The sequence below is a fragment of the Cryptomeria japonica genome, chromosome 7 (assembly GCF_030272615.1).
Source record: "Cryptomeria japonica chromosome 7, Sugi_1.0, whole genome shotgun sequence".
Classification (NCBI taxonomy): domain Eukaryota; kingdom Viridiplantae; phylum Streptophyta; class Pinopsida; order Cupressales; family Cupressaceae; genus Cryptomeria; species Cryptomeria japonica.
In genome coordinates, this window is record NC_081411.1 from 334,005,368 (window position 1) to 334,030,548 (window position 25,181).

The 25,181-nt window shown below is 36.8% G+C and overlaps 1 protein-coding gene across 1 annotated transcript in view; it reads left to right on the forward strand.

The window, feature by feature from the left end:
- The first annotated feature begins 728 nt into the window (after window positions 1-728).
- LOC131043061 (conserved oligomeric Golgi complex subunit 5) overlaps window positions 729-25,181 on the forward strand; it is a 30,049-nt gene continuing 5,596 nt past the window's right edge. The window contains exons 1-3 of the mRNA XM_057976402.2: window positions 729-1,918; window positions 2,229-2,558; window positions 6,792-7,268. Coding sequence (XP_057832385.1) covers window positions 1,115-1,918; window positions 2,229-2,558; window positions 6,792-7,268 — 1,611 coding nt within the window. The 5' untranslated portion in view covers window positions 729-1,114. The remainder of the gene's footprint in view (window positions 1,919-2,228; window positions 2,559-6,791; window positions 7,269-25,181) is intronic.

Below are 25,181 nucleotides of genomic sequence, written 5' to 3' on the forward strand. Positions count from 1 at the left end.
GTTGGCCTATGCAATTTTGGGCACTTATAAATCATCTTGTATGACTTCCTATCAATATGAGCACTTGTAAAATCATCTTGTACGACTTTCTATCGATACCAATGTTACTATAATATTCTCCCAAGTCCACTATAAATAACTCATCACTACCATAGTTTTTTGTTAACTTTTTGTAACCATCTCTATGACCATAAATGATAGAGAGGAAAACCAACTATATATTTAATGCAATAGAGATGACACATATGAGAAGAAAAAAAATATTTCAAATTTATATAATAATAAACAAGTTCACAATGGTAAAAATAAAAATAAAAATAAAAAATAAAACAAAACATCAAACACCTAGACTATTAATCAGTCAAAACTAGATTTGAATAAACAAATATGACATTCCTAAAGAAGAGATTTTTATAAAATATGACGCACCACCTTCTTCGCCATTCTTAATATTCTCTCAATATTATATTATCCATTACAATACTATGTTAAAAAATATTTTTTAATATAATTAAAAGAATAATATTTATTGAACTTATATAACAAATCTAATGTAAACGTTCATACATCTTGAAACTATATAATATTTCATAGTGTGGAAATCTCATCTCTTTCATATATTCATATTTTAAATATTTATACTAATAATTATGCATTTCCTGATCACAGTCGCGGGTCCTTTAAGTTTACCTCGTCACTTAAAGTACAATTTTTATTTTTGGACTTTTTGCCAGTGAATTAAATAGAAAAGTTTTGCGAATAGTTTTATAAACACGATATGAATTTTCAAAAACGGGAGACTCTGATATGAAGCAGAGGAACTAAACGTTCCGGCAAATTTAATCTGCGGTAACATTTCAAGTCGCTTCACATCAATCATATATCATTCAAATGCATTTTTTGTTCGGAATAGATGGCCGCCATTACAATTTGAATAGATCAGAGCTGTGACAATAAGAAGGACAAAAATAGTTTGCGGATCTGCATTACAAATACTACCAATCTTGGATTTCAACAAGGTATGTTTGCTTGGCTCTGTATTTCAATGGTAAATTTTCATTAGAGGAGAAAGATAATGAAATTCCAGTGAAGGGAAATATAGGAAGTAAAGAGAATGGCAAGATCCATCAACACTTTTCACAGAGGAGGGGTATTGGCCTTAAACAATAATAATGTTACTCCTTCGTCTCCTATGCACCGCATTTCAAGCATGAAACCCTCGTCAACTCCCCGCGAAAACAGTTCAAGTGTGTGGGATTCGAATGATCCACCTCCTTCTCTAGAACAAGAATTCAAGCAAGATCCCATCCTGTCCAAATTCTTATCAGACAATTTTAATTCCACTAAATTCGCCAGTGAAGCCCTCAGCAGCGGATCCGCCGCCTCTTGCGCAGATAAATTAGAAGAAGGCATACGTCTCCTTGAAAAACAGTTAAGAAATGAAGTGTATTTACGCCATGATGAGCTGCTTCAACAGCTGTCCAGCTTGAAGGACGCAGAGGGGGCCTTGTCTGTGGTTAAATCCGGGGTTAGCGGTCTGCAGGCGAGTGTAACTAGGGTTAGATCCGAGATTGCCGAGCCGTACAAGCAGATCAAGGTGAAGTCGCAGCAGCTTAAGAACCTTCATGAGACTGTAGAGCTTCTGCAGAGTATTGTTAGGGTTTTGAGACAGGTGAAGAGACTCAGAGAGTTGATGGATGGCGGTGGTGCCCTTAAGCAAGATTTGAGTAAGGCTGCTCAATTATATAATGAAATTGAGAGTCTGAAAAGGGAAGGTGATCTCGTTGGCATTGAAGTTGTCGATGAAGAGATTCCCTGGCTTGTGGATGCAGGAGGACGGTTGCGGTCTGAGGCGATGAAGGTCTTTGAGAGTGGTATGGAGGCATTGAACCAGGCTGAAGTGGGCAGTGCATTGCAGGTAGGGTATCCTTCTCCAGTTTGCTAACTTTCGTCAAATCTTCAAAAAATAGATTTGCCAACTAGCATATCTACCAAAATATATTGCCAGTTGAAAACATTTCCGAAAAAAATCTTTGCCAATTTTTTATTAAAACGTTTATAAATTTACTAGACTGGCTATAATATGGATATATCATATATGTAATGGTAAACACAGCTCTTTCCTTGCAAGTAGCGTGTAGTGTGTATATTTTTATTTCCTTGGAGTAGAAAGATTTGTGAACCATTCTACGCTAGTAAAATATTTGAACTCTTTGAGCATTTTGCAGGTGTATTATAATATGGGGGAGCTGAAGTCCACTGTGGAAGGTATGATTGGGAAGTACAAGGCACAAGGCGTGAAAAGTGTGAGTTCTGCGTTGGATATGAAGGCGATATCAGCTAGTGTGGGTTCAGGTTTTGGTCCAGGTGGGATTCAGAGGAGTGGGACTCCTCAGCTGGGAGGCAGTTTGAAAGCAAAGGAGGGGCTATGGCAAAGGATGGGGGCTTGTATGGATCAGTTGCATTCAATCATGGTTGCAGTGTGGCATTTACAGAGGGTGCTTTCAAAGAAGAGAGATCCTTTCACACATGCTCTGTTTCTCGATGAAGTAATACAGGTATATATCTAAATGCAGATCTTTCAGTTTCTTATGATCTGCAATACACAAAATTTTTAATTATCCCTAATACTTTCTTCTCAGAATGGAGAACATATTGTATTATTGCTATATACAGACATTAAAGTTAAAAATCCGATTTAGAATTTTGATCGTCTGCTCTAATGTTAGCACTTGTATATCTTTGATTGGACTGTGGACTCATTGTCAGATTGCTGACATGCACTGAAAATTCATAAATGTAGACATTAAAGGTTCACAAAACTGCTTCAGAATTATAATTGTCTTCCTTATTGAGCTTCATGAGTTTTAGGTATACAGACTTGGTCTATATTTATAAGTAATAGATGGAATTTGGAAAGCTTCATAGTAAAATTAACAGATACGGTGCAAGCCAAAGTGAGGCTTTAATCTTCCCAAATAATACCCTTTGCCATCAAACCTCGATGTTGCATATTTCCTGCTCTGTTCTGGTTCTTTGTGCAAATCAATTCTTTCTCCATCATTGTAGTTGAGACCTTATTTTTCATTGATATTCTGGCATATGTCTATGCTATGTGCTCTCTTAATAGTCCTGGAAATACTCATCTCATAATCCAGTTTCTTATCCTTTTTATCAATCTTACAGTGAAAAGTGTCCAAATTTCCGTACTCAAATATAATGTGAGAAAACCCTTCATTTCAGCAGTCTGCTAGGACACACCAGCAAGTATTTTCTGCATCTTTCTATGATGTCATTCTTATTAGCTGATAACATCTAAAGATGCCTTAAAGCATAACTTCACTAAACCACCAGGCATCTTCAACTGCATGGTAATCTTAAAATAGATAATTTGTGTTTTAAATGAAATATTACTGCTCCAATGTATGGGTATTAAATTTCAAGTGAAGCAACCAGTATGGGCTACTAGTAGCATCCCAAATGACGTAGCCAATAAATTTTAGGGATAGAAAATGTAAAGCACATTGTAACACCCCATTGGGCTACCGGAAACCTTATCTCTCTCTCTTTCTATATATTTTTAGTTTTTTCCTTTTATAATTCTATGACTTGGCACTTGTCAGGATTATTGGTACTTAATCCAAACATCACAAAGAGAAGATACAAGCTCATCTAGATTCCTTGACTGTATTCCGAGAAGGTCTGTTTATTGCTATATCTGATAAATAAAATACATGAATTAATGATAAAGATTGCAATGCATACTAGATACAAGAGTAAAATATGTCTTTATTCGCACATGAAATTGTGACAAAAGAAGACCACAGATGGTCAGCCAGGGATTGGAGTTGATCCGATTAGATCATACTACTTTCCTTGATGTTACACAATATATTCAAAGGCTTCGGGGATTGCCAAGAGGAACACAAGCGTCAACCACCCGATGCTTATAACTACTCAAAGTTGACAAACACTGAATATGAACATTTAATACATAGTTGGATAACCAATATTCTCAAACATAACAATAAACGTTGTACACTAACTACATCATCCCCTCCCATACGACAAGTAAACATTGAGTAATATTCAGGAAGACCAATGACAATACTGTAGAGGAAGACTTGTACGTGAACTTGGAACCATACCTTGCAAACTTGAACTTGTAGTTTACTTGGCCATTCAAATGAGTGCAATGGGATGCCCCTAGCAGAGTTGAGGAGCAGTGCCCCTCGTGGGGTCCATAGGGGCAGTGCCCCTCACGCGGTTTAGGGGCAATGCCCTTGGTGCATTCCCTATTGTGGTATAGGGCAGGGTTGAAGGGCAGTGCCCCCGCCACCAAGCCCAAATTAAGACCTTCAAAACCACATGGATTGTCATGGTGCACATCATTTTTCTTGATTTTTTGGAATGTTTGGAGTGTTTAACCAACATTACAACACGGTAAAGTCTAATGTTTCATGAAGAATCCACTTCGTTGTACTATAAAGGAAGGACACTGTTGGAGAATTGGTCCAAGATGTACTATATGCAAGCACATCGTGCAATTTGGAGATGATATTATTGTGTTTGTTGTACACTTTGATGTTTGAGGACAACTGCTATTGGCCAGATGGAGGATGACGCTGACCACAAGGTCTTAAGTCAGGAACATACCGAGTCATGAATTATGCTGTAATGTCTCCTTCCATTTTTGTCCTAGAATTATAATTATATTAATTTAGCGTTAGGGTTACTCTTAATAGTAAGGTTTATGATACTTCTTACTAGGAAGACCAACATATTTCAACATAATATTATGTTTAGATTCAATTATTGCAACTAATGAACATTTAGCTTTTATAATACATTTGATAACTATTACATTTAAGCCCCAAACCCTACCTCTAACCTAAACCTCAACCCTACAAAGGATGGGGAATAACCATGTTAGGGTGCTAGAAACTATCCTTCATAAATAGTGCCTTTGTATGATGTAACACATGTCCATTCCACTGCAGGTCTTATCTATTGCCCTTGTATGATGTAGCATGGTCCATTCCACCACAGGAATTACCTATCTTGCGAGGTATTAATACTGGCCTCTCCCTAACATTCCCACATTCAATCCTTCTTAGGGGCAATAGATTGGCCTTTCAATTTTAATTATTAATTTTATGAAATTGTAATAATTTATTGTTCTAATTATAAAATAGATTCAGCATACCAGGCTGTGGTCTGATGGCAGATTGCAATTTAAACTATATAGATGCTTGAGAGCAAGTTCTTATTAAGTGCTTGTCAATCTTAACTGATCGATGTTCCAAAGTCATGATGATTAAATTGTTATTAATCCTTTATTTGTTATCAATTAGGCTGCCTTCTCAATCGCTGTCATTAATATCGTGCCTCTCTATAGGTTATGCACCGATGTAGGATGGTAGAAAATTGTGAGTCATGTGAGTAAGACAATTTCCCTAGTGATGGGATCTTCTTTCAACGATGGGGCAGGACAATTAAGGAATGATTATCCTCCATTCCTCACAGCCTGTTCGATTTTTGCACGATTATTGAAATTGTGAAGTCTTACAGTTTGTAAGACAATTTCAAATGACTGTTTTACTTTTTATTTAATGTCAGATTGGGGAAGGGGCATGACATATGCTGCTACAAAAGTAGACCTTTCTTGCTGAAGTTTCCTGGCTACTGAAAAGGACAACAGTTGCTGACAAAGTTGACTGTGGTCGACAAAGTCATGAGATTGCTGGAAAAGTAATGAATATCCCAAGACCTAACAACAGGAATATCCCAAGAAGATCTAATGTTTTTACTGATTGATATTGTTTGCAGACCTAACAACAGGAATATCCCAAGAAGGGACATTGTAATGCTTGTCCTGATTAATATTTATGGAAATTAGCACCCCATGTAGTTGCTTGATGACAAAATAGCTCTTTGCTGCATTGCAGATTGTTCATGGCAGTCTTTAACATGTTCAAACCTAGTAAATCTTTGTTTATGCGTTAGTGGCATGATCCAGAATACCGCCACACTGTAGCTTGAACTGAATTTTAAAACAATGCATTTGCCTTTAAAGATGATAAAGTATTGCACCTTGTTGCATACGAATTTCTCAAATGTATTTGTGTTGTTTTTAAGTTGCTGAAATCTGTATTCATCTCCACCAAGGTAAAAGTCTTTGGTAGCTTGTTGGAAGCTTTTTTCTAACATGTGATTTGTTGCCTGCATCTTTAATGCTTCTGCAATAATAACCCTGTCTTTCCCAAGCTTACATTTATGTTTACAGTCATCCCGGACTGCTCGTAATTACTGATCCCGTCATCTATTTTCTAATTTATATTTTGCCTCGTGTCTCAATCCACATTTTGTCACTGGGAAGCATTCCTGCTTAAAAATGCAAAATATGAAGAATCACTTACCTTTTTTAAAGAGACAATTGCCTTTATTCAACTGCACCTTTCTTCAGCTGGAGAAAATTTTGTCTTTTTGCCTGATGTGTATAATATTTATATTTATAACTATAAGGAGGAAGATATGCCTTCTTTCTTCCAAGATTTTTAATCTCTTTTACATTAATCCCATTCGTTGCTGCTTCTATATTCTATAAACTGATACATTGTCTCTTCATCTTTTGCACATTGAAAATAAATAAAGCATAAGAAGCTATATGATATATTTGACGCATTGAGCTTCATGATTTTTTTTTTGGGTGTTCACATATGAATATTTGCATCTTCCAAAAGCTTTGCTTTGGTCAAACAATTAATATTTAACTGGGTGTTTGCATCCAGGAAGGGGATCTTATGTTGACAGATCGTGTTTGGGATGCACTTGTCAAGTCTTTTTCAAGTCAGATCAAATCTGCCTTCACAGCATCGAGTTTCATCAAAGAGACATTAGTTTTGGGATATCCAAAACTATTGTCTATGGTTGAGAATTTAATTGAGTGGATTTTGCGAGACACCAACGTCAAAGGTGTCCTTCCTGCAATTAAGACAGAAGGGAAGGATCAAATGCTAGTTGCTATAGAATCTTTCCAGACAGCTTATTTGGCTCATTGTTTGAGCAGTCTTTCTGACCTCGTGAACCACAATTTGTTCCCATTGTCCAGCAGAGGAAGTATTCCATCTCAGGAGCAAATCTCAAGGTTTATTTCTCGTATTCAAGAAGAAATTGAAGCTGTTAAATTGGATGCACATTTAACACTTCTAGTTTTGCGGGAAATTGGTAAAGTCCTGCAGCTTCTAGCCGAAAAAGCTGAGTATCAGGTACCAATTCTGTCTTTCATTTGTTTAATATTTCAGAAGAAGATCTAATAGCTAATGCTCACTTAAACTGCATTATGTTATGTATCTATCATTTTTCCCTTTCAGGTTTATTTCTTTATTATCATTCATATTAGAATTGCTAAGACTTGGGATTGACTTGGCAAACTAAAAGTATAAATGGGATTGATTTACTAAGGATTGAATCAGAAAAATATTGGCATATTAAACAATGCCAAAATATCCAATGCAACAGGGAAAATTGCAAGATGCTTTGAATTGAATGAATTTTTGTGTTAATTTAGTTTATATAAAGGCAATTATGTGGTTAAACAATTTCAGTGTTCCAATACGGTGTTATAGGTATGTCACCTTAGTACACTCCTCAGCATATTTATTTCTGTGACAGATCGCAACTTCATAAAGTGATAAAATGTTTTGGAAAATTTGACAATAGGTTCTAAGGGATCCTCCACAAGTTGGAAACATATTGGTGATGACATTTTAAATCAGAGCGCAGTCATAGTTTGACAATTGCAAATTCACAATTATTTAGAGTTTGCAAGTGGATGGGAGTCAATTTAATAATACGACGAAATTAAATTTGCCAATTCGATATTACAATTAATTAAATTGTCTAACCAGCAAGAATGTCGAGTCATGATTTTAATTTTGATTTTCCAGCAAAGTTTTAAAGTGTGTAGGTGAAGTCGGCAAAAATGTTTGGTTTGTATTTGCAACAAAGTTTATAAGTGTTTGCTTAAAGTCTTCTTGAATGTTCATAAGTTAGTTTACATAGTTTCAGGTCATGTATGTATAAAATGTATGTTCTTTTAAATTCTGATGTTAATTCTGCATGTATGTATAAAAAGGGCAGAAATGAGAAGCTGGTTCGCAACTCACATTTGCATATAAAATTTGCAAATTTTACTTTATAAAAGGAGAAGGGCAGACTTCATAGGCTCTTAGGGAAGTGCAGAATGCCCTCCTATTCCTGCATGCCCTCAAGTTCTGAAATTCTGGAAGAGAAAGACAATCAAAAGTTTAATAAAGTTTAAAAATTCCTTTAGTATGATACAATTTTGAAACTCTGATAGACTTAACAAATATTGCAGATTTTTGTTGGGTTTGTTCCGCACCTCTCTCCCCTCAAAAGCACATATTAAAAGAACTCTACATGTGGATGTGGGAAAAAATCCAAATTTCCTTTTGAATCTTGCATTCCCACAAAAACAAAAGCAATGCTTAAGAATGAAATGTGATCTGTTGAACTCCATACCACTGCTGGCATTCTCCCATGCCTGCACCAAGAATGGGAGTGTTTGAACAGGGCATGGATACCCATTGAACCATAATAGAAGAGGCATGCAATGATTGCAGGATAGACACACAATGGATCTGCTGAAATGTGTTAAAAACCTTCACAAGAATGCAACATACCAGTTGTTACTCAGCCTGTTACAGCATTATATAGAGAGAGAATGAGTTGAAGGAAGCACTATCACATTCTCATATTTACCTGTGCTAAAATGAACACTTAGGGTTTCCACCAAAGCATAAATGATTATGGGAATTGGTCAGGTGTTGTAGTTGCAACTGCCCTGGTAGACAGGAATTGCAAAAATGTATGCAACATGTGAAGCATAGACAAGGCACTGTGAACTGTTTGACAAAATTCCTCTAAGAAATACAGCTTTATAAAATGCAATGAATGTGGCATGCAGTATCTTTTGCTTTATGCACTGAGACATCTCCACTTTGAGTCTGTTATAGTTCTGAGCTTTAGTCAGCAGACACTAAGGAAGCCTGTGAAGTTGTACTTGAATTGGCCATCAATGGAAATAGTGAACACGATCATTTTATAATATTAAGTGTCAGAATAAATCCAGATGATTCCAGGCAGTACAGAGTTGATGGAAAGCAAGAGTGGAAAAGGCATAGCAAGAGTTAAAAAGACAAGAAAGGCTTTAAATCAGGAAAATATATATTCTCTGGAAAAGATGTTGAAAAAGATCAAACTTGTCTGAAGGCCTTGTCTAAAATAAAACAGCTTGAGTCAGAAGTATCATTTATTTCCAGTTAGTTCATGTCTTCCTGTTAGAGGAATTACTATCCTTAAGAAAGGAAATTGACGCAAAAGTGAATAAGTGAACTCTAAATAGTACAGAATCAAAGAACAACAACTTATTCTAGATAAAAGTAAAGAGCATCTCAAGGAAATACAAGAATCGATTAAAATTACCCTCAGTGAATCTTGAAAGTGAAAGAGTCCGGCTTCTTGATGCTATTGCTATGAAGGAGAAACATAAATCTATGTATGAGAGAAAGCTTCAAGCTCTGAAGGATGTAAATTTGAGATTGGACCATCCTGATTAACTTTTACATAATTTCATGGAGAACTTTTTTACATAAATTTGCAAATTGAACAAAAGTAAAGACTTGTGAGTAGGCTTCAGAGTGAGAAAAACACTTTAAATGCTAGGGCATCCATTCATTTCTACCTAGATGAAATAAAAGATACCATCATTGCTTCGGAGTAGATGCAAGAGCTCAACGCTTGGTCCATCATTCCCCACACTTCACTTGTTCAAACCCATGAGCTGAACGACCTGTTGTGACGTATTCACAAATCGCCCCATTGCAAAAGGGGACCCCTACTTTTTGCTTTCTGGGGTTTGTTTTTCTAGGTCTTTTAGGGTTTTGTCTATTAGCCTTTGCATGCTGAGTGTTGCCAGAGGGATCACTAAGATAGCAGGCTCTCTTTTAGCTAAAGGTGAGTCAGTGGATGCTCCGGGTTAGGGTTTCTTTGAAAGTCTTCCTTAGGGCCTAGTTTTGCTCTTGTTGCTAATTGTGTCTTGCTTGGTGAGTGAATATCCTCTTTGAAGGTCTGAGTTAGGTCAAGTTGGTGAGTGATGAAGTCTGGAATGTCATCCTGATCTTCAAATGCCCTGAAATTTGGCTAAGTCTGGAATGTCATCCTGATCCTGAAATTTGACTAAATCTGGAAAATTGAAGAATCCTCCAAAAACTAGATTTTGCATTATAACTCCTGGAGGTCCGAAACCACTCTCAAACATCCTGACAGTATATATGGAATATAACTTAAAGTATAAGTGACCTTTCCTTATATCTTTTACTTAAATGTTATATTCTATACATGAATCCTGACAGAGAGACCAAAAAGTCAAATTTCGCTCCTAACCCTTCCAAAGGGTCCAAAGCGAATTTCAATTTCGCTCCTGACCCTTCCAAAGGGTCCAGAGCGACATAAGACATTCTACTTTGACCCAAACTTAGAACTAACCCATTCCCATACATTATTGAGGGCAAAACACTTGTTTGGATGAAGAAATGTGAGAAATGAAGTCAAGATTTGAGCCTAAATATGAATTTCGCTCCTGACCCTTCCCAAGGGTCCAAAGCAAAATTCTTGAATGATCTTATTTTCTCACTTAGACCTTGAAATAAATTCCACTTTGAGAGCAATTTTACTTGATGATGGTAGGAGGAGGCCTAAGAAGTCATATTCAAGCCAAGAAAGGGAGGAAAAAGGTGAGAAATGAGCCCAAGTAGGAATTTTGCTCCTGACCCTTCCAAAGGGTCCAGAGCAAAATTCACATAGCCTTCATTATCTTCCTTGATATGGCCAAGTTTTGGACCTCTAAGGCATGGTTGAGTGACCTTGAGGCGTTCTAGCCTTTGAAAGGAGGTTTGATGCTATGAAATGGTGAAAATCAACCTAGAATGGGAATTTCCCTCCCGACCCTTCCAAAGGGTCCAGAGCGAAATTCCCTATAGGTCCTGTCCTTGGCCTTGGTCCAGAGCGAAATACTCATTTGACCCCCTATTTTGCCTAAGGCATTGAAGGGCAAAGTTTTCAAGCTATTTTGGCGGTAAGTGGACTTGATTGTGGTGAGAAGAAATTGGTCAAATCAAGTTTGAGCGAGTTGAGGAGGAAAGAGGTGTGAAATCAACCCAAAACTTGAATTTCGCTCCTAACCCTTCCAAAGGGTCCAGAGCGAAATTCTTAGAAGACACCCACTTCTTCCTTGACTAGACCAAGATTTTAGTTTCTAAGGCATATTGAGAAGGTTTTGACATGTTCTTGCCTTAGGAAGTGAATGGAAGCATCAAAATGTGAAGACTTTGTCCAAGATCAAGAATTTCGCTCCTGACCCTTCCACAAGATTTTAGTTTCTAAGGCATATTGAGAAGGTTTTGACATGTTCTTGCCTTAGGAAGTGAATGGAAGCATCAAAATGTGAAGACTTTGTCCAAGATCAAGAATTTCACTCCTGACCGAAATTCTTGCAAACACCTTTTTTCCCCTTAGAGGAGGTCAAGTCCTTGGTCTTTATGGCGTGGATGGAAGTAAGATAACATGTCTTTGCCTTTTGAGGTGGTTTGGAGTTGGAGAAATGAAGAATCAAGCCTAGAACATGATTTTCGCTCCTGACCCTTCCTAAGGGTCCAGAGCGAAAATCTCCATGGACCTCATTTTCTTCCTTGTTTGGCCAAGTTTTTAGTGTCCAAGGCATGTTGGAGGGTAGATTGGTATGTTCTTGCCTTGAGAGGTAGTTGGATGCATTGAAAGATGAAGATTTTGCCTAGAACAAGAATTTCGCTCCCGACCCTTCCAAAGGGTCCATAGCGAAATTCTTGATAAACCTCTTTTGCTTCCATGTTTAGGCCCCAAACCTTGTTCCTTGGGCGAAGAGTGGTGTGCTTTTACCTTGCAAAGAAGAGTCAAGCCTAGAGTTCAAATTTCGCTCCTGACCCTTCCAGAGGGTCTAGGATGAAATTTCACAAAACCACTCTTTTCTCTCAATTTTATTCTAAGTCAAGTATGGGATAGGTTAAATTAAGATGGGAGATGTCTTTAGGCATGACTTTGACTTGTTGGTGATCTTCAAACTTGAAGGAATTGAGCAAAAACATGAATTTCGCTCTTGACTCTTTCGAAGGGTCCAGAGCGAAATTCTTAAAATCACCTATTTTCCCTTCAAAGCAAGTCAAGTCTTTGGTTGTTATGGCTTGGATGGATGTGAGGTGGCGTGACCTTGTCTTCGAAGATGAATTGAAGTGAGAGGAATGAAGGAATAAGCTCAAAATAAGAAATTCGCTCCCGACCCTTCCAAAGGGTCCAAAGCAAAATTCCCTAAAACACCCTTTTCCTTTCATTTTTATGCCAAGCTAAGCCTAGACCAAGGTGGGAGAAGTTGGGGATGCCCCTAGGATTGCCCTTGAATGGGTTGTTGCCTCCAAAAATGAAGATTCTAAGCGTGGACAAGGATTTCGCTCTTGACCCTTCCAGAGGGTCCAGGGTGAAATCCCTTATAGGTCCTGTCCTTGGCCATGGTTTTTTAGCGAAATTCTCCTTTTAGCCATTTTTGAGGCCAAGTAAATGTTGTCAAGCAAGTTGAGAGATAGCGAGGTGAGAGGCAAAGTGAGAGGAATGGAGTTGAGTGAGGGAAAACAAGCAAAACATGAATTTCGCTCCTGACCCTTCCAAAGGGTCCAGAGCGAAATTCTTCAAATCCACCATTTTCTCCTTGGGTGAAGACAAAACATTGATTCTTGTGGCATGGTTAAAGGTGGAGTGAGGTATTCTTGCCTTGCAAGATGATTTGAGGTAAAGGGAGTGTAAGATCAAGCCTAAAACAAGAAATTTGCTCCTAACCCTTCCAGAGGGTCCAAGGCAAAATTCACAAAAATCTCTTTTTTCTTCCAAATTTGTGCTAGGCCAAGACCGTGATCAAGGTAGATTGGGCTTAAAGATTGCCACAAGCATGCCTTAGAGGGGATTGTGAGTAAAAGAACTGATTATTTTGAGCTAAGGGAAGAAATTCGCTCCTGACCCTTCCTAAGGGTCCAGGGTGAAATTCTCAATTTTACCTAACTTGCTCATGATGAAGGTCAAGACATGGATTCCTAGGCTTTGGACAAGAGAAAGATAGCATATGCTTGTCTTGGAGGCATTTTGAACCAATAAAATGATGGAATTTGAGCTTAAACAAGAATTTCACTCCTGACCCTTCCAGAGGGTCCAGGGCAAAAATCCCAAATAGGTCCTGTCCTTGGCTAGGGTTTAGGGCGAAATTTTATGGGGCCTATCTTTGGGAAGGATTTCAAGCGAATTCTATTTTGATGTCTTCTCATTAATGATTTAATGTAGAAAATGCTATGTTAAATGAATTTATTATGTATCCTTAATCAGCGTTTGGTTTATTTTGTAGATAGAAGAAGACCAGGCTAGGACAAGGACGACCTCTTCCAGTCCATCGTCATCAAGGACGTTCCACAGGCAAAAGGGAAGACTCAAGGTGCTTTGAAGCATTGGAAGACTAGGAGTGTTCAAGGAGTTCAAGTTAGCCTTAAAACTTCATTCTTTCACAAGATGACAAAGAAAGGGCTTTGCTAGAACTTCCAGGCGGAGGTGTGCTACTGGAGAAGAAAGACTTGACAATAAGGAAGCCTGGTCAAACAAAGGAAGTACATCATTCATCAAAGCACATCAAGGACAGAGGAGGATCAACCAAGTCACAAGCATTAGGCAAGGTGGCATCCCAGTCATCATTCCTCCGATCGGATTGGTCCACCTCAGCATGTCCAAATTCAATGTACCTGACTCATTGGAGGCGGCACAAACTTTGATGTACCTACCCTTGCTTCTTATTGGTCCTCGCCCTTGGAATGTAATTTTCTAATTGGCTAAGGAAGTTTGTTGTAACAAACCCTAATTAGGGTTTCTATCTTGCAATCCTAGCCATTGGTTCTAAGTCAATCAGAGTTGTCAATTTGTAAAGGGCTCTCTATTTAAAGCCCTGGCTCCTCATTTGTAAAAATTAATAGTTAATAGTGGGTGAATAGTTAGAAATAGTGAATAGTCAGCTGATAGAATAGCAATTAGAGTAGATTAGGAGGACAAGGCAAGAAATTGTTGCCATTGATTGTAAATAAACTCCATTTTCATTGAAGTTATGGTGAAGTGTGTTGTTTCTTTGCAATATGCATGGTCTCTTGTTGAATCTTCATTTTAGATGATAGATAATTAAATTGAATGAAAGAAGTTATTGAATGCACTCGCATGGAATCCACCTAGTCCAAACCACTAGCCTTTTGCTGATTGTAAGAGCGCCTTGTGTGGTCAACTGGCATAGAACGAGCTTAATCCCGAGTCATAGCACCTCTGTTGTTCACGCATTATCTTGAATGGTGATCAGTATTTGATGGTGTACGATTTGGACATATTTGAAACATCCCTTAGAAGATCGCACTGAATTGGTGTTGAATTGTTCAACCTGATGGTGAGACCTAGCCTAGTAGGATTCCACCTAGTCATTCATCCATCTTCTCGCATTCTAGGTCTTAGAGTAGACTTTCTAAACCTTGTATCTTTTCCATTTCTTTATCTTCCAGTTAGTAAATAGGACTTGTGATTCCAGCAAATCAGACGTTCAGGTCGTCAAAAGTAAGTCCCCTTGTGATTCCAGCAAAATCACATCATACTGCAAGAGCTTATCCACACGTAGAGAACCTACATGTCAGAACCTTAGAGTTACACCGACTGATCCTTCGGCGAGATCTTCAGTAGTCAGGAAACTTTGTTCAAGAGAGGATAAGGTACCTTAAGGTATTTTATTTTGTGTTTGGTCGTGTACAAAAGACACATCAACACGACCCAACAAAGGTAGAAAGCCCACAAGCTCAATGGCCCAGTAGGGGTTTGAACCTTGGTGGCTACCTCACCAATGGAGTTTTTCTACCACAACACTAAACATTCAAAGACATATTTAATATATGTAGATATAGATATATGATTTTTAATTTATAATTGATATAGTTAATTTTTGCTCAAACAAAGACATACAATTCATTATGTGAGCAATATATCTAAAGTGCTCCACGAAATAAATCTGAATGACAACAAACAAGCTTACATAGTTGTAATAAAAGAGCCTCCAACACACAATAATTAAAATTTGTCTCTACCTAAAATAGTAGTTGCAAGCTAGGTATTGCCAAAACTAGTGGCTTGCTAATCTTTTACTTCAGCTAAACAAATGCATTTTGTTGAATTCTACCCTATATAAAAGACTTAACCAATTGCCATCAGGGAATATAAAGCATTGCAACTATGGAATATGATTTGATAAGCTTTCTCAAATATTGAACTACCCCTAGAAAACTCTTTGCCTCAATCACAATGAAAGTCTTGGATCACTTCAAAATGGCTTCCACTTTTACTAAATTCCTAATGATTGTTGGATCTCTGTCTGATAAATTTTGATCTCAGCTATTTCATAGACTTAGCTAATCTTTGATCTTAGACTTAGACAACTATTTGGTGTATTTGGTGACTGCCCTTTTAAAAAGTTAAATGAATATTTGCCTATGTAATCAGCAATATGAATATAAACAACAACAATCTATTTTCTACAATTCACGGTTAAACTCCTTGTCTCAATCACAATGAAAGTCTTGGATCACTTCAAAATGGCTTCCACTTTTACTAAATTCCTAACAATAGTTGGATCTTTGTCTGATAAACAACTACTTCATAGACTTAGCTAATACCCCTAGAAAACTCCTTGCCTCAATCACAATGAAAGTCTTGGATCACTTCAAAATAGCTTCCACTTTTATTAAATTCCTAACAATAGTTGGATCTCAGTCTGATAAATTTTGATCTTAGCTACTTCATAGACTTAGCTAATCTTTGATCTCAGACTTAGGCAACTATTTGGTGAATTTGGTGACTGCCCTTTTAAAAAGTTAAATGAATATTTGCCCATGTAATCAGCAACATGAATATAAACAACAAAATCTATTTTCTACAATTCATGGGTTAAAGTCTATTTTATTTACTCTTTATATCTCTATGCTATGGAAATGCCCTTAAGTATTAAAAAAAAAGTAGTTTGTGTACTTTTCTACAAATTTTTACGATTTTTTTAAATCCAATTTCTTACCCATTTTTTCAAAAAATCTGTTACTTTTGGTTTGTCGATTTTTTCCCCAAATGATTTTTGTTACTATGATATAAAGCATTACAATTGTGGAATATGATTTGATAAGCTTTCTAAAATATTGAATTAACCTTACAAAACTCCTGGCCTCAGTCACAATGAAATTCTTGGATCACTTGAAAATGGCTTTCACTTTTACTATTTGTCTGTTAACTTTTGATCTCAGTTACTTCATAGACTTGGTTAATATTTGATCAGACTTAGAAAACTACTTGGTGTATTTGGTGACTGCCCTTTTAAAAAGTTAAATGAATATTTGCCTATGTAATCAGCAACATGAATATAAACAACAAAATCTATTTTCTACAATTCATGGGTTAAAGTCTATTTTATTTACTCTTTATATCTCTATGCTATGGAAATGCCCTTAAGTTTTAAAAAAAAAGTATTTTGTGCGTATTTTTCTACAAATTTTTACGATTTTTTAAATCCAATTTCTTACCCATTTTTTTCAAAAAAATCTTATACTTTTGGTTTGCCGATTTTTTCCCCAAATGATTTTTATTACTATGATATAAAGCATTACAATTGTGGAATATGATTTGATAAGCTTTCTAAAATATTGAATTAACCTTACAAAACTTCTTGCCTCAATCACAATGAAATTCTTGGATCACTTCAAAATGACTCACTTTTACTATTTGTCTGTTAACTTTTGATCTCAGTTACTTCATAGACTTGGTTAATATTTGATCTGACTTAGAAAACTACTTGGTGTATTTGGTGACTGCCCTCTTAAAAAGTTAACTGATTGTTTGCCTATGTAATCAGTAATATGAATATAAACAACAAAAAATTATTTTCTACAATTCACAGGTTAAACTCTATTTTATTTTCTCTTTATATCTCTATGCTATGGAAATGCCCTAAAGTTATTTAAAAAAATAGTTTGTCACTTTTTCTACAAATTTTTATGTTTTTTTTCAAATCAGATTTTTTCCCCATTTTTGGCTGATTTTTTCCCGATTTTTTCAAAAAATCTTATTTTGGTTTGCCGATTTTTTTCCCTAAACGATTTTTGCTATGGAAATGCCCTGAAGTTATTTAAAAAAATAGTTTGTCTCTTTTTCTACAAATTTTTATGTTTTTTTTTAAATCAGATTTTTTCCCCATTTTTGGCTGATTTTTTCCCGATTTTTCAAAAAATCTTATTTTGGTTTGCCGATTTTTTTCCATAAACGATTTTTGCTACTATGGTTTGATGTAATGCAATGCCAACTGCCTGCCATCAAATCCAAATGGAGATTTAATAGTTTACCATAAAATGAACTTGCTAATGTTTGTGACATTGACTTGAGAAATGTGTGCTTACAAGAAAGTGAACAAGTCTTCCCTATAAAATGGAAAGTGATGTCATTGTATGAAGGGGTTTACAAAAATGGGTTATGTGACTGAAGGTTGTGACTAATATTTTTTTTTTCTTTTTGTAAACACATCGTAGATTGTATAGGGATTTCTTTGAGACTTTGAGCCTGGTTCCATAGGAAATAAGAAGGATTTGATTGTACAGTTTGTCACTGATTTCTTAGGGTTTTAGATGATTTCTTGTGTTTGATTTGGAATATATAATTCATTGATTCTCTTTGTTAAAAGTTCAGGGAAAGAAATGAAATTGTATATTCAATTTTTGAAGGAATATGTGGAACGGTCTACAGATTGTTATCTCTCCCTCTCTCTCTCTCTCACACACACTCTCACACACACACACACACACACGTTGATAAATTTTTATGCCATTCTTATGTCTATAATGGAAATGTATTTCTTCATTTGTTTCTCGTGTATTTCATGAAATGTATTACATGGTTAAACTTTCATCCCTTTTTTTGTTGGTGTGAGTCTAGGGTTAAACTCTGTTCTCTTTTTAACTTTACATACTCTCCCCTTTCCATCCATCATTTACCCATTTGTTCTCAAGGAACCCATACATGATTTTTTTGACTTTTCTCATATAGGGTTTCTTTTTGTTTTTCATTTCCCATTTTTGTGCCCTTTCGTACTTTTTGCTAAAAGTACACAAATACTCCAAATACACCCATCTTACAAAGGAACTGTCCTCCTTAAACTCAGAGGAAAATCACTCATTTAATGTCAAATTCTCCAATAGTTGTGAACATTTCTTGTTGCCCATTGGGTGAGTCATGTTAATTTCAACAATATATTGCAGTGGCAAATTTGTTTACCACAAATTAGTGAAAATTTTACTATATTTTTGGCAACTTCTTGGGAATGTTTACCTGCTAAGCATTGAACTTGAAATTAAAATTGCATCAATTGAGCGACAACGTTACATTATAGCTTTTCTATTTGGCACAGTGCCGTAGGCACATTTCCTATCATGAAATAGGGTAGCATCAAGGGGCAATAGCCTATAGTAAGGCCTTCGACTAGTGTTCCACGGTCGTTGGGGATGGGGGGATGAGTTTCGGGGATGGGCGGACAAAGGGCCTAAGTTTGGGGATGGCGGGGGGTGGTGGGATGGTGGTGCTGATATAGTTATACATATACTTATAGTACTTGGAAAACTAGTTATGAAAATATGTATAACGGTATAAGAATTACATTTCAAATGAAACTACAAGAAATTAGTAAAATTATAAAATACTAAATAGCAAAATTTGCAATACTAAATCTGAATACGAAGATTTCTTGAATGTTAATTGCTAAATAAAATTTGACAAATGAAATTGTCAAATTGGAGATTCCTATTATATCGAAAATATGTATATCTGATATCACAAAGTCTATAAAGATGATTACTGTTATTTTTATGATCAGATTAATGAAATGTAGATGTAAGACAATTCAAACAAAATTGCGCAGCATATACCCTGGGAAAACCTTCCAACTTGAAGGTGAAAAACCCAACAACACAAGTCTCTGATTATATTTATCAAATATAGAAAAGTCTTTACAAGATTGCTTCACTCCTTGAAGCTTTATGTATAAATGATTTCTCCCTAGACTGCTGTATGTGTAATCTGAACTGCTGTAAAATACACAGATTGCTTATGTTATTTGATCTGACTTGTATAATGTTGATCTGCCTTGTATGATGTTGATCTGCCTTGTAGATGATGTACCATCTGCTGAGTGTGAGTCGATCTAATGTGAATGCCAAGCAATTGCTAAAGATGATGAATGAATTCGATCTGCTATAGAAGGAAGTCGATCTGCTTATTGTGTATGTGTTCGATGCCAAAGGAGGGAGATACAATCTTTCTTAATACCCATCAATAGTGACCCTTCCCCAAGGGTCGACACCCTTCAAAGGAACACATCCCAATGCAAGGGGTTTGGAGGACTTTCAAGTCGGCCCTATTAGTTAAATAATTATTAAACATTAGCAAATCGAATATGCAAGTCGGGATGTAATTATATCATTTATATTTAATAAATCGGGTTCATATAAATGTCTAAGGTCGATAGGCCACCTAGACATTTATATCATCTATGTCGTCTTGAAGGAATCCGATCATAGCTACATAACATTAACACTCCCTCTTAGCTAGGGAGGAATCCTTCTTGATGTTTGAGTCATGTAGTGATATCCACCATGGCTACTCCCATGAATGGAAATGCAAATGAACACAAGTGCTCATCACGGAATCGCTCAACGTGATGTCATCAACTCATCATGACATTCACCATGGCAACTCCAAGAGGGTGAATAAACACAACTGCTAAGTCATGGAGTATCTCACATGACATCCACCATGGCTACTCCCAGAGGGTGGATCCACCATGGCCACTCCCAAAGGGTGGAACAAGGGCTTTCACCTTAAACTTCTCTCTCACAGAGAAGAATGCATTAACAAGGCCTTGCACCTCAAACTTCTCTCTCACTGAGAAGAATGCATTATAGTACATCTCAAGAAATCACTGATGCTGAGACTTCCTCTCGGCAAGGGCTTCATTCTCCACAACTCCAAGCTTGTCTCGAAAATGCTCAAACTTCACTTTGGCAAGGGGCTTGGTGAGAGTGTCGGTCGTCTGATGATTAGTGCTAATGTACCTTAACTGAAAATTCCTTTGCACCATATCTCTAATATAGTGATATTTGATCTCCACATGCTTTGTTTTGTCATGAAACACAGGGTTGATAGAAAGCTTAACACAACTTTGGTTATCACAATGAATAACTGCAGGCTCTAACGATTGTCCAAACAATCCTGCAAGGAGCTTCCGAAGCCATATTGCTTCATGAGCTGCCACACATGCTGCAATGTATTCTGCCTCTGCGGTGCTCAATGCCACTGAAGATTGCTTCTTGCCACACCAAGAAATCATAGCAGATCCCAAACTAAAGCAACAACCAAAGGTGCTCTTCCAATCAGTAACACTCCTTGCCCAATCAGAATCAAAATAGCCTTGTAGATTCAGGTCCACATTGGAAGAATATTGTAGGCCATATCCAATTGTGCCACGCAAGTATCTCAAGATATGCTTGGCTGCAACTAGATGTATCTGCCTTGGTTCACACATGAACTGACTAAGTGCACTCACTGCGTAGCAAATATCCAGTCTGTTGATGTGTTTTTTATGCACATGCGAACGCAAAATAAAATACCCAAGAGTATCTTATCCTCTCTTGAACAAAATCTCTCAAATGCTGAAGATTAGCCTAAGGGTCACTTGAGAAGACTCCAAGGTTCATGAATGTAGGGTCACTACATGTGGATAAGCTCCATTGGTTGATGTGATTATGCTAGAATCACAAGGGGACTTACATTTTGAATGCCTGAATGCTTGATTCGCTAGAACTTAGATCATCTGATGTTACAAGATGGTGAGGCTTTTGATCCTAAGCTAGCTAGAGTTTGAAAAAAATGGCAAAAGATGAGGGGTTGAGAGAGTCTATTCTAATCCTAAGAATGTAAGAAGATGAGTGAATGATTAGATGGAATCCTACTGAGCGAGGTCTCACCATCAACTTGAACAATTTGACACAAGCTCAGTGCAATCTTCTAAGGATATTTCAAAGATATTCGAATCAATACCATCAAACATCGGTCACCATTCAAGTTAATGTATAAGCAATGAAGGTAGAATGATTCGAAGTTAAACTCATATCATTCTAGTTGACCACACAAGGCACGCTTACGATCAGTAAGAGGCTAGTGATATGGACTAGGCGGATTCCACATGAATACATTCAACAAATTCCTTCATTCAATCTAATTTATTCGTCATCTAACATGAAGATCCAACAAGAAACCTTGAACATTGTAAAGAAACAACACACTTCACCATAACTTCAATGAAAATGGAGTTCATTTACAACTTAGGCAACAAGTTCTGCCTTCTCCTCCTACTCTACTCTAATTGCTATTCTATTCTTCAAATCTATCTATTCTTCTATTGCTATTAACTATTAGCTAACTATTCTAGTTCTATTAATTATTAACCTTTACAAATGAAGAGCTTGAGCTCTATATAGAGAGCTCATTTACAATGAACGGCCAAGATTGAATCTCCATCAATGGCCAAGATTTTACAATGAAACCCTAATTAGGGTTTATTACAACAAACTCTTCTTAGCCAATGAGAGAATTACATTTAGAGAATGTGGACCAATAGATATTGAGGGTAGTTATATTGGAGTTTGTGCCTTCATGTATGAGCTTGATTCATTGAACTTGGACGTGTTGATGTGGAACCCTCAGATTGGTGGAAGGGATGACTGGGCTGCCACCTCAATCTTGCACTTGTAAACTTGATTTGATTCATCATCATGAAGGGATGTTGAGAGATATCTCTTGATACTCAACATTATTCAGTTGCTCAATGTGATGATGATGATGATGATGAGAAGCTAACTTTGATTAACTCTTCTGAAACTATCTGCTTCTTTAATCATGTTCGATGTGTTGATTGTAACTAGGGTATAGGGGTTCGGATTGCCTTAAGGCAACATCTGAACTCCTTTAGGACTGGGTCCTACCCTAAACATGGCCCTATCCTAAATCCACGCTAATACATAACAATTAAATATTAGCATCAAACAACATTAGTGCCTAAAATATAAGGAGGCCGACTTCAAGAAAGGGCTGACCTAAATAAAGAAAAGAGGCATATAAATAAAGATCACTTTGCAAGACAATATCATCAAGTTCAATTAAATCAGAATGCAAATTAGCTCTGCTGTGTGAACCTAAGGAAGAGGGCGAATTATTCAGTTTGGTGTAATGTTGTCCAAGGGGACATAGCATATCTTGAGGCAAGTCATTGAAGCATACAAGGACAGATCTGATATGTCAAGATCAGATTCGAGCTAAGTATTGAACTGTTATTTAGAGGAGAATATACAATCTGACCTGTGGGTCTTTCATGCTGGGTTTTTCCTCCTTGGAGGTTTTCCCAGGGTATGCTTGTTTGTCTTCTATCATATTTCTGATTTATGTTGTCTTACTAAGTTCTGCAAATCTGATTACAATCTAGGGCACAATTTAATGCATGTTGATTCATTAAACTACTACAAATCTAATACAAACCAGGGCATAATTGAATAAGATAAATCTGATTATCATACCTAGGGTTTAAATTAACACGATGTAGGTCTTGTGATGACTTTGGTTGATACTCCTTCATTTTTTGACATACTTGATGAATGATGCAACTAGTTGAATTTAGCTCCTCATTATATTGACTTCGATTCTTGGATTCTTGAAGGGTATTCAAGATTGTAAAACATCCTTCCATCATGTAGGTTATCCATCCTTGATGGTCTAGTGCCTTGAGGTAGTTGGATGATTTCTCCTTTGCACTCCTGTGATCTCTCCATGTTAATGTGATAGAATGAGAACCTTGAAGATATCTTGCTCTATAGCTTGCAGCTATTGAACATTTGAAGTCTTTCAACCTAGTAACATTTTGAGTCTTCTTCATGTAATTGAGGTGGTGAGAGGCTTTAAACACTTTGAGATCTTCTCCTCCTTGATGTTCTTGTGTTTGCTGATGAAGCTTCTTGAAGAGGTTCTCCTTGTATCTTGCTTCATTTCCTGCAAAACAAACAAGCAAGTATCAAATACACTTGATATATAGGTTTAATAAGAACATATAAAGAGAATTCGCCCTCGTGAAGTGACACTTGAAGTTGTTTTTTTGTGCTCCTTGGAGAGGAGTTCTTGAAGTTTATTCCACCCTTGATGTTCATTAAGTTGCCCTCGTCTTGCCTTTAAATTTACTTTCAGTCTTGAAATTCGCTTTTGCAACTCAGAACATGAAGTTCGCTCCCCTCTGTCCATTCATGAAGTTCAATATGAAATTCGCTCATGCATGCTAATTCATGAAGTTGAGGCTTACTCATGTAGGTTTGAACATGAAGCTGAGATTCGCTTATGTATGTTTGAAGATGAAAATTGCTCTAGATGGTGTGCACGTGAAGCTTGTTTCAATCAATTTGCTCCAATCTTCTAAGTCATGAAGTTCACCTTTGTAGAAATTCGCTCCAAATCCTCAACTCCTGAAGTTTGCTCCAAACTTTGAACTCATGAAGTTCACTTAAAATCTCTCAAACATGCAATTCGCCCAAATTTATGAATTCATGAAGTTCACCTTCATAGGGAATTCGCTCCATTTTCTTAAATCATGAAATGCATTTTGTATAAAGTTCGCTCCATTTCATTGATTCATGAAGTTCATTTTGTAAAGTTTGCTCCAAAAGGTGAAGTCATGAAGTAGGAAATTTGCTCCAAATGCTGAACTCATGAAGTTCGCTCCAAACTTGCAACTCATGAAGTATGAAATTTGCTCCAAAATGCAAAGTCATGAAGTTCGCTCCAAACTTGCAACTCATGAAGTATGAAATTCGCTCCAAAACATGAAGTCATAGGAAATTCGCTCCAATTTGTCAGTTCATGAAGTGCATTTGAAATACACTCTAACGGGTGTGCACATGAAGTCTTATTTCAATCACCTTGCTTGCTAAGCTTGATTGACTCTTCCAAACATGAAGTTCACTCCTAATCATGAAGTCATGAAGTTCGCTCCAAAACATGAAGTCGTGAAGTTCGCTCCAAAACATGAAGTTATGAAGTTCGCTCCAAAACATGAAGTGATGAAGTTCGCTCCAAACTTGCAACTCATGAAGTATGTAATTCGCTCCAAAATGCAAAGTCATGGAGTTTGCTTCAAACTTGCAACTCATGAAGTATGAAATTCGCTCCAAAATGCAAAGTCATGGAGTTTGCTTCAAACTTGCAACTCATGAAGTTCGCTCTAAATGTTGAATTTATGAAGTTCATGCTCTCAAATTCGCTTCATTCCTTTATTCCCAACTTCACTCATGAAGGATTGATGATGTAATTCGCTCCAATCTCCTTATTCATGAATTTTGCTCCAAAGGTCCAACTCATGAAGTTCAAGTTCGCTCCAAGAGGTGAAGTCATGAAGTTCGTTTGTGAATGCTTGAACATGAAGTAAGTGGTCCCAAATTTCCTTCATTTCCTTATCTTCCATCTCGCTCATGAAGCTCTAGAGGTGAAATTCGCTCCATTTTCCTCATTCATGAAGTTCGCTCCAAAAAGGTGAACTCATGAAGTTGGAAATTCGCTCCAAATGTTGAACTTGTGAAGTTGGAAAATTTGCTCCAAATCCTTCAAACATGAAATTCGTGTTAAAGTAGATTAGATTTCTTAGTAATAGAAATAGAGGTATCTTTTAATTTTATTGTCTCACAAATTATGCTCTCACTCACCTATGAATCTTGCAGGTTGCTGCAAGTATAAGGAGAAGATAGTTATGTCCACAAAGTATGTTGATTCACCAAGTATTGATAATGCTTCAAGTATCGCTGATTATATCACAAATATTGCTGAGTATGAGAAAGAGATCGATTTCAAAGGCTCTCACTGATAGATTGTTGTACTTTCCTTTCACTGATCTA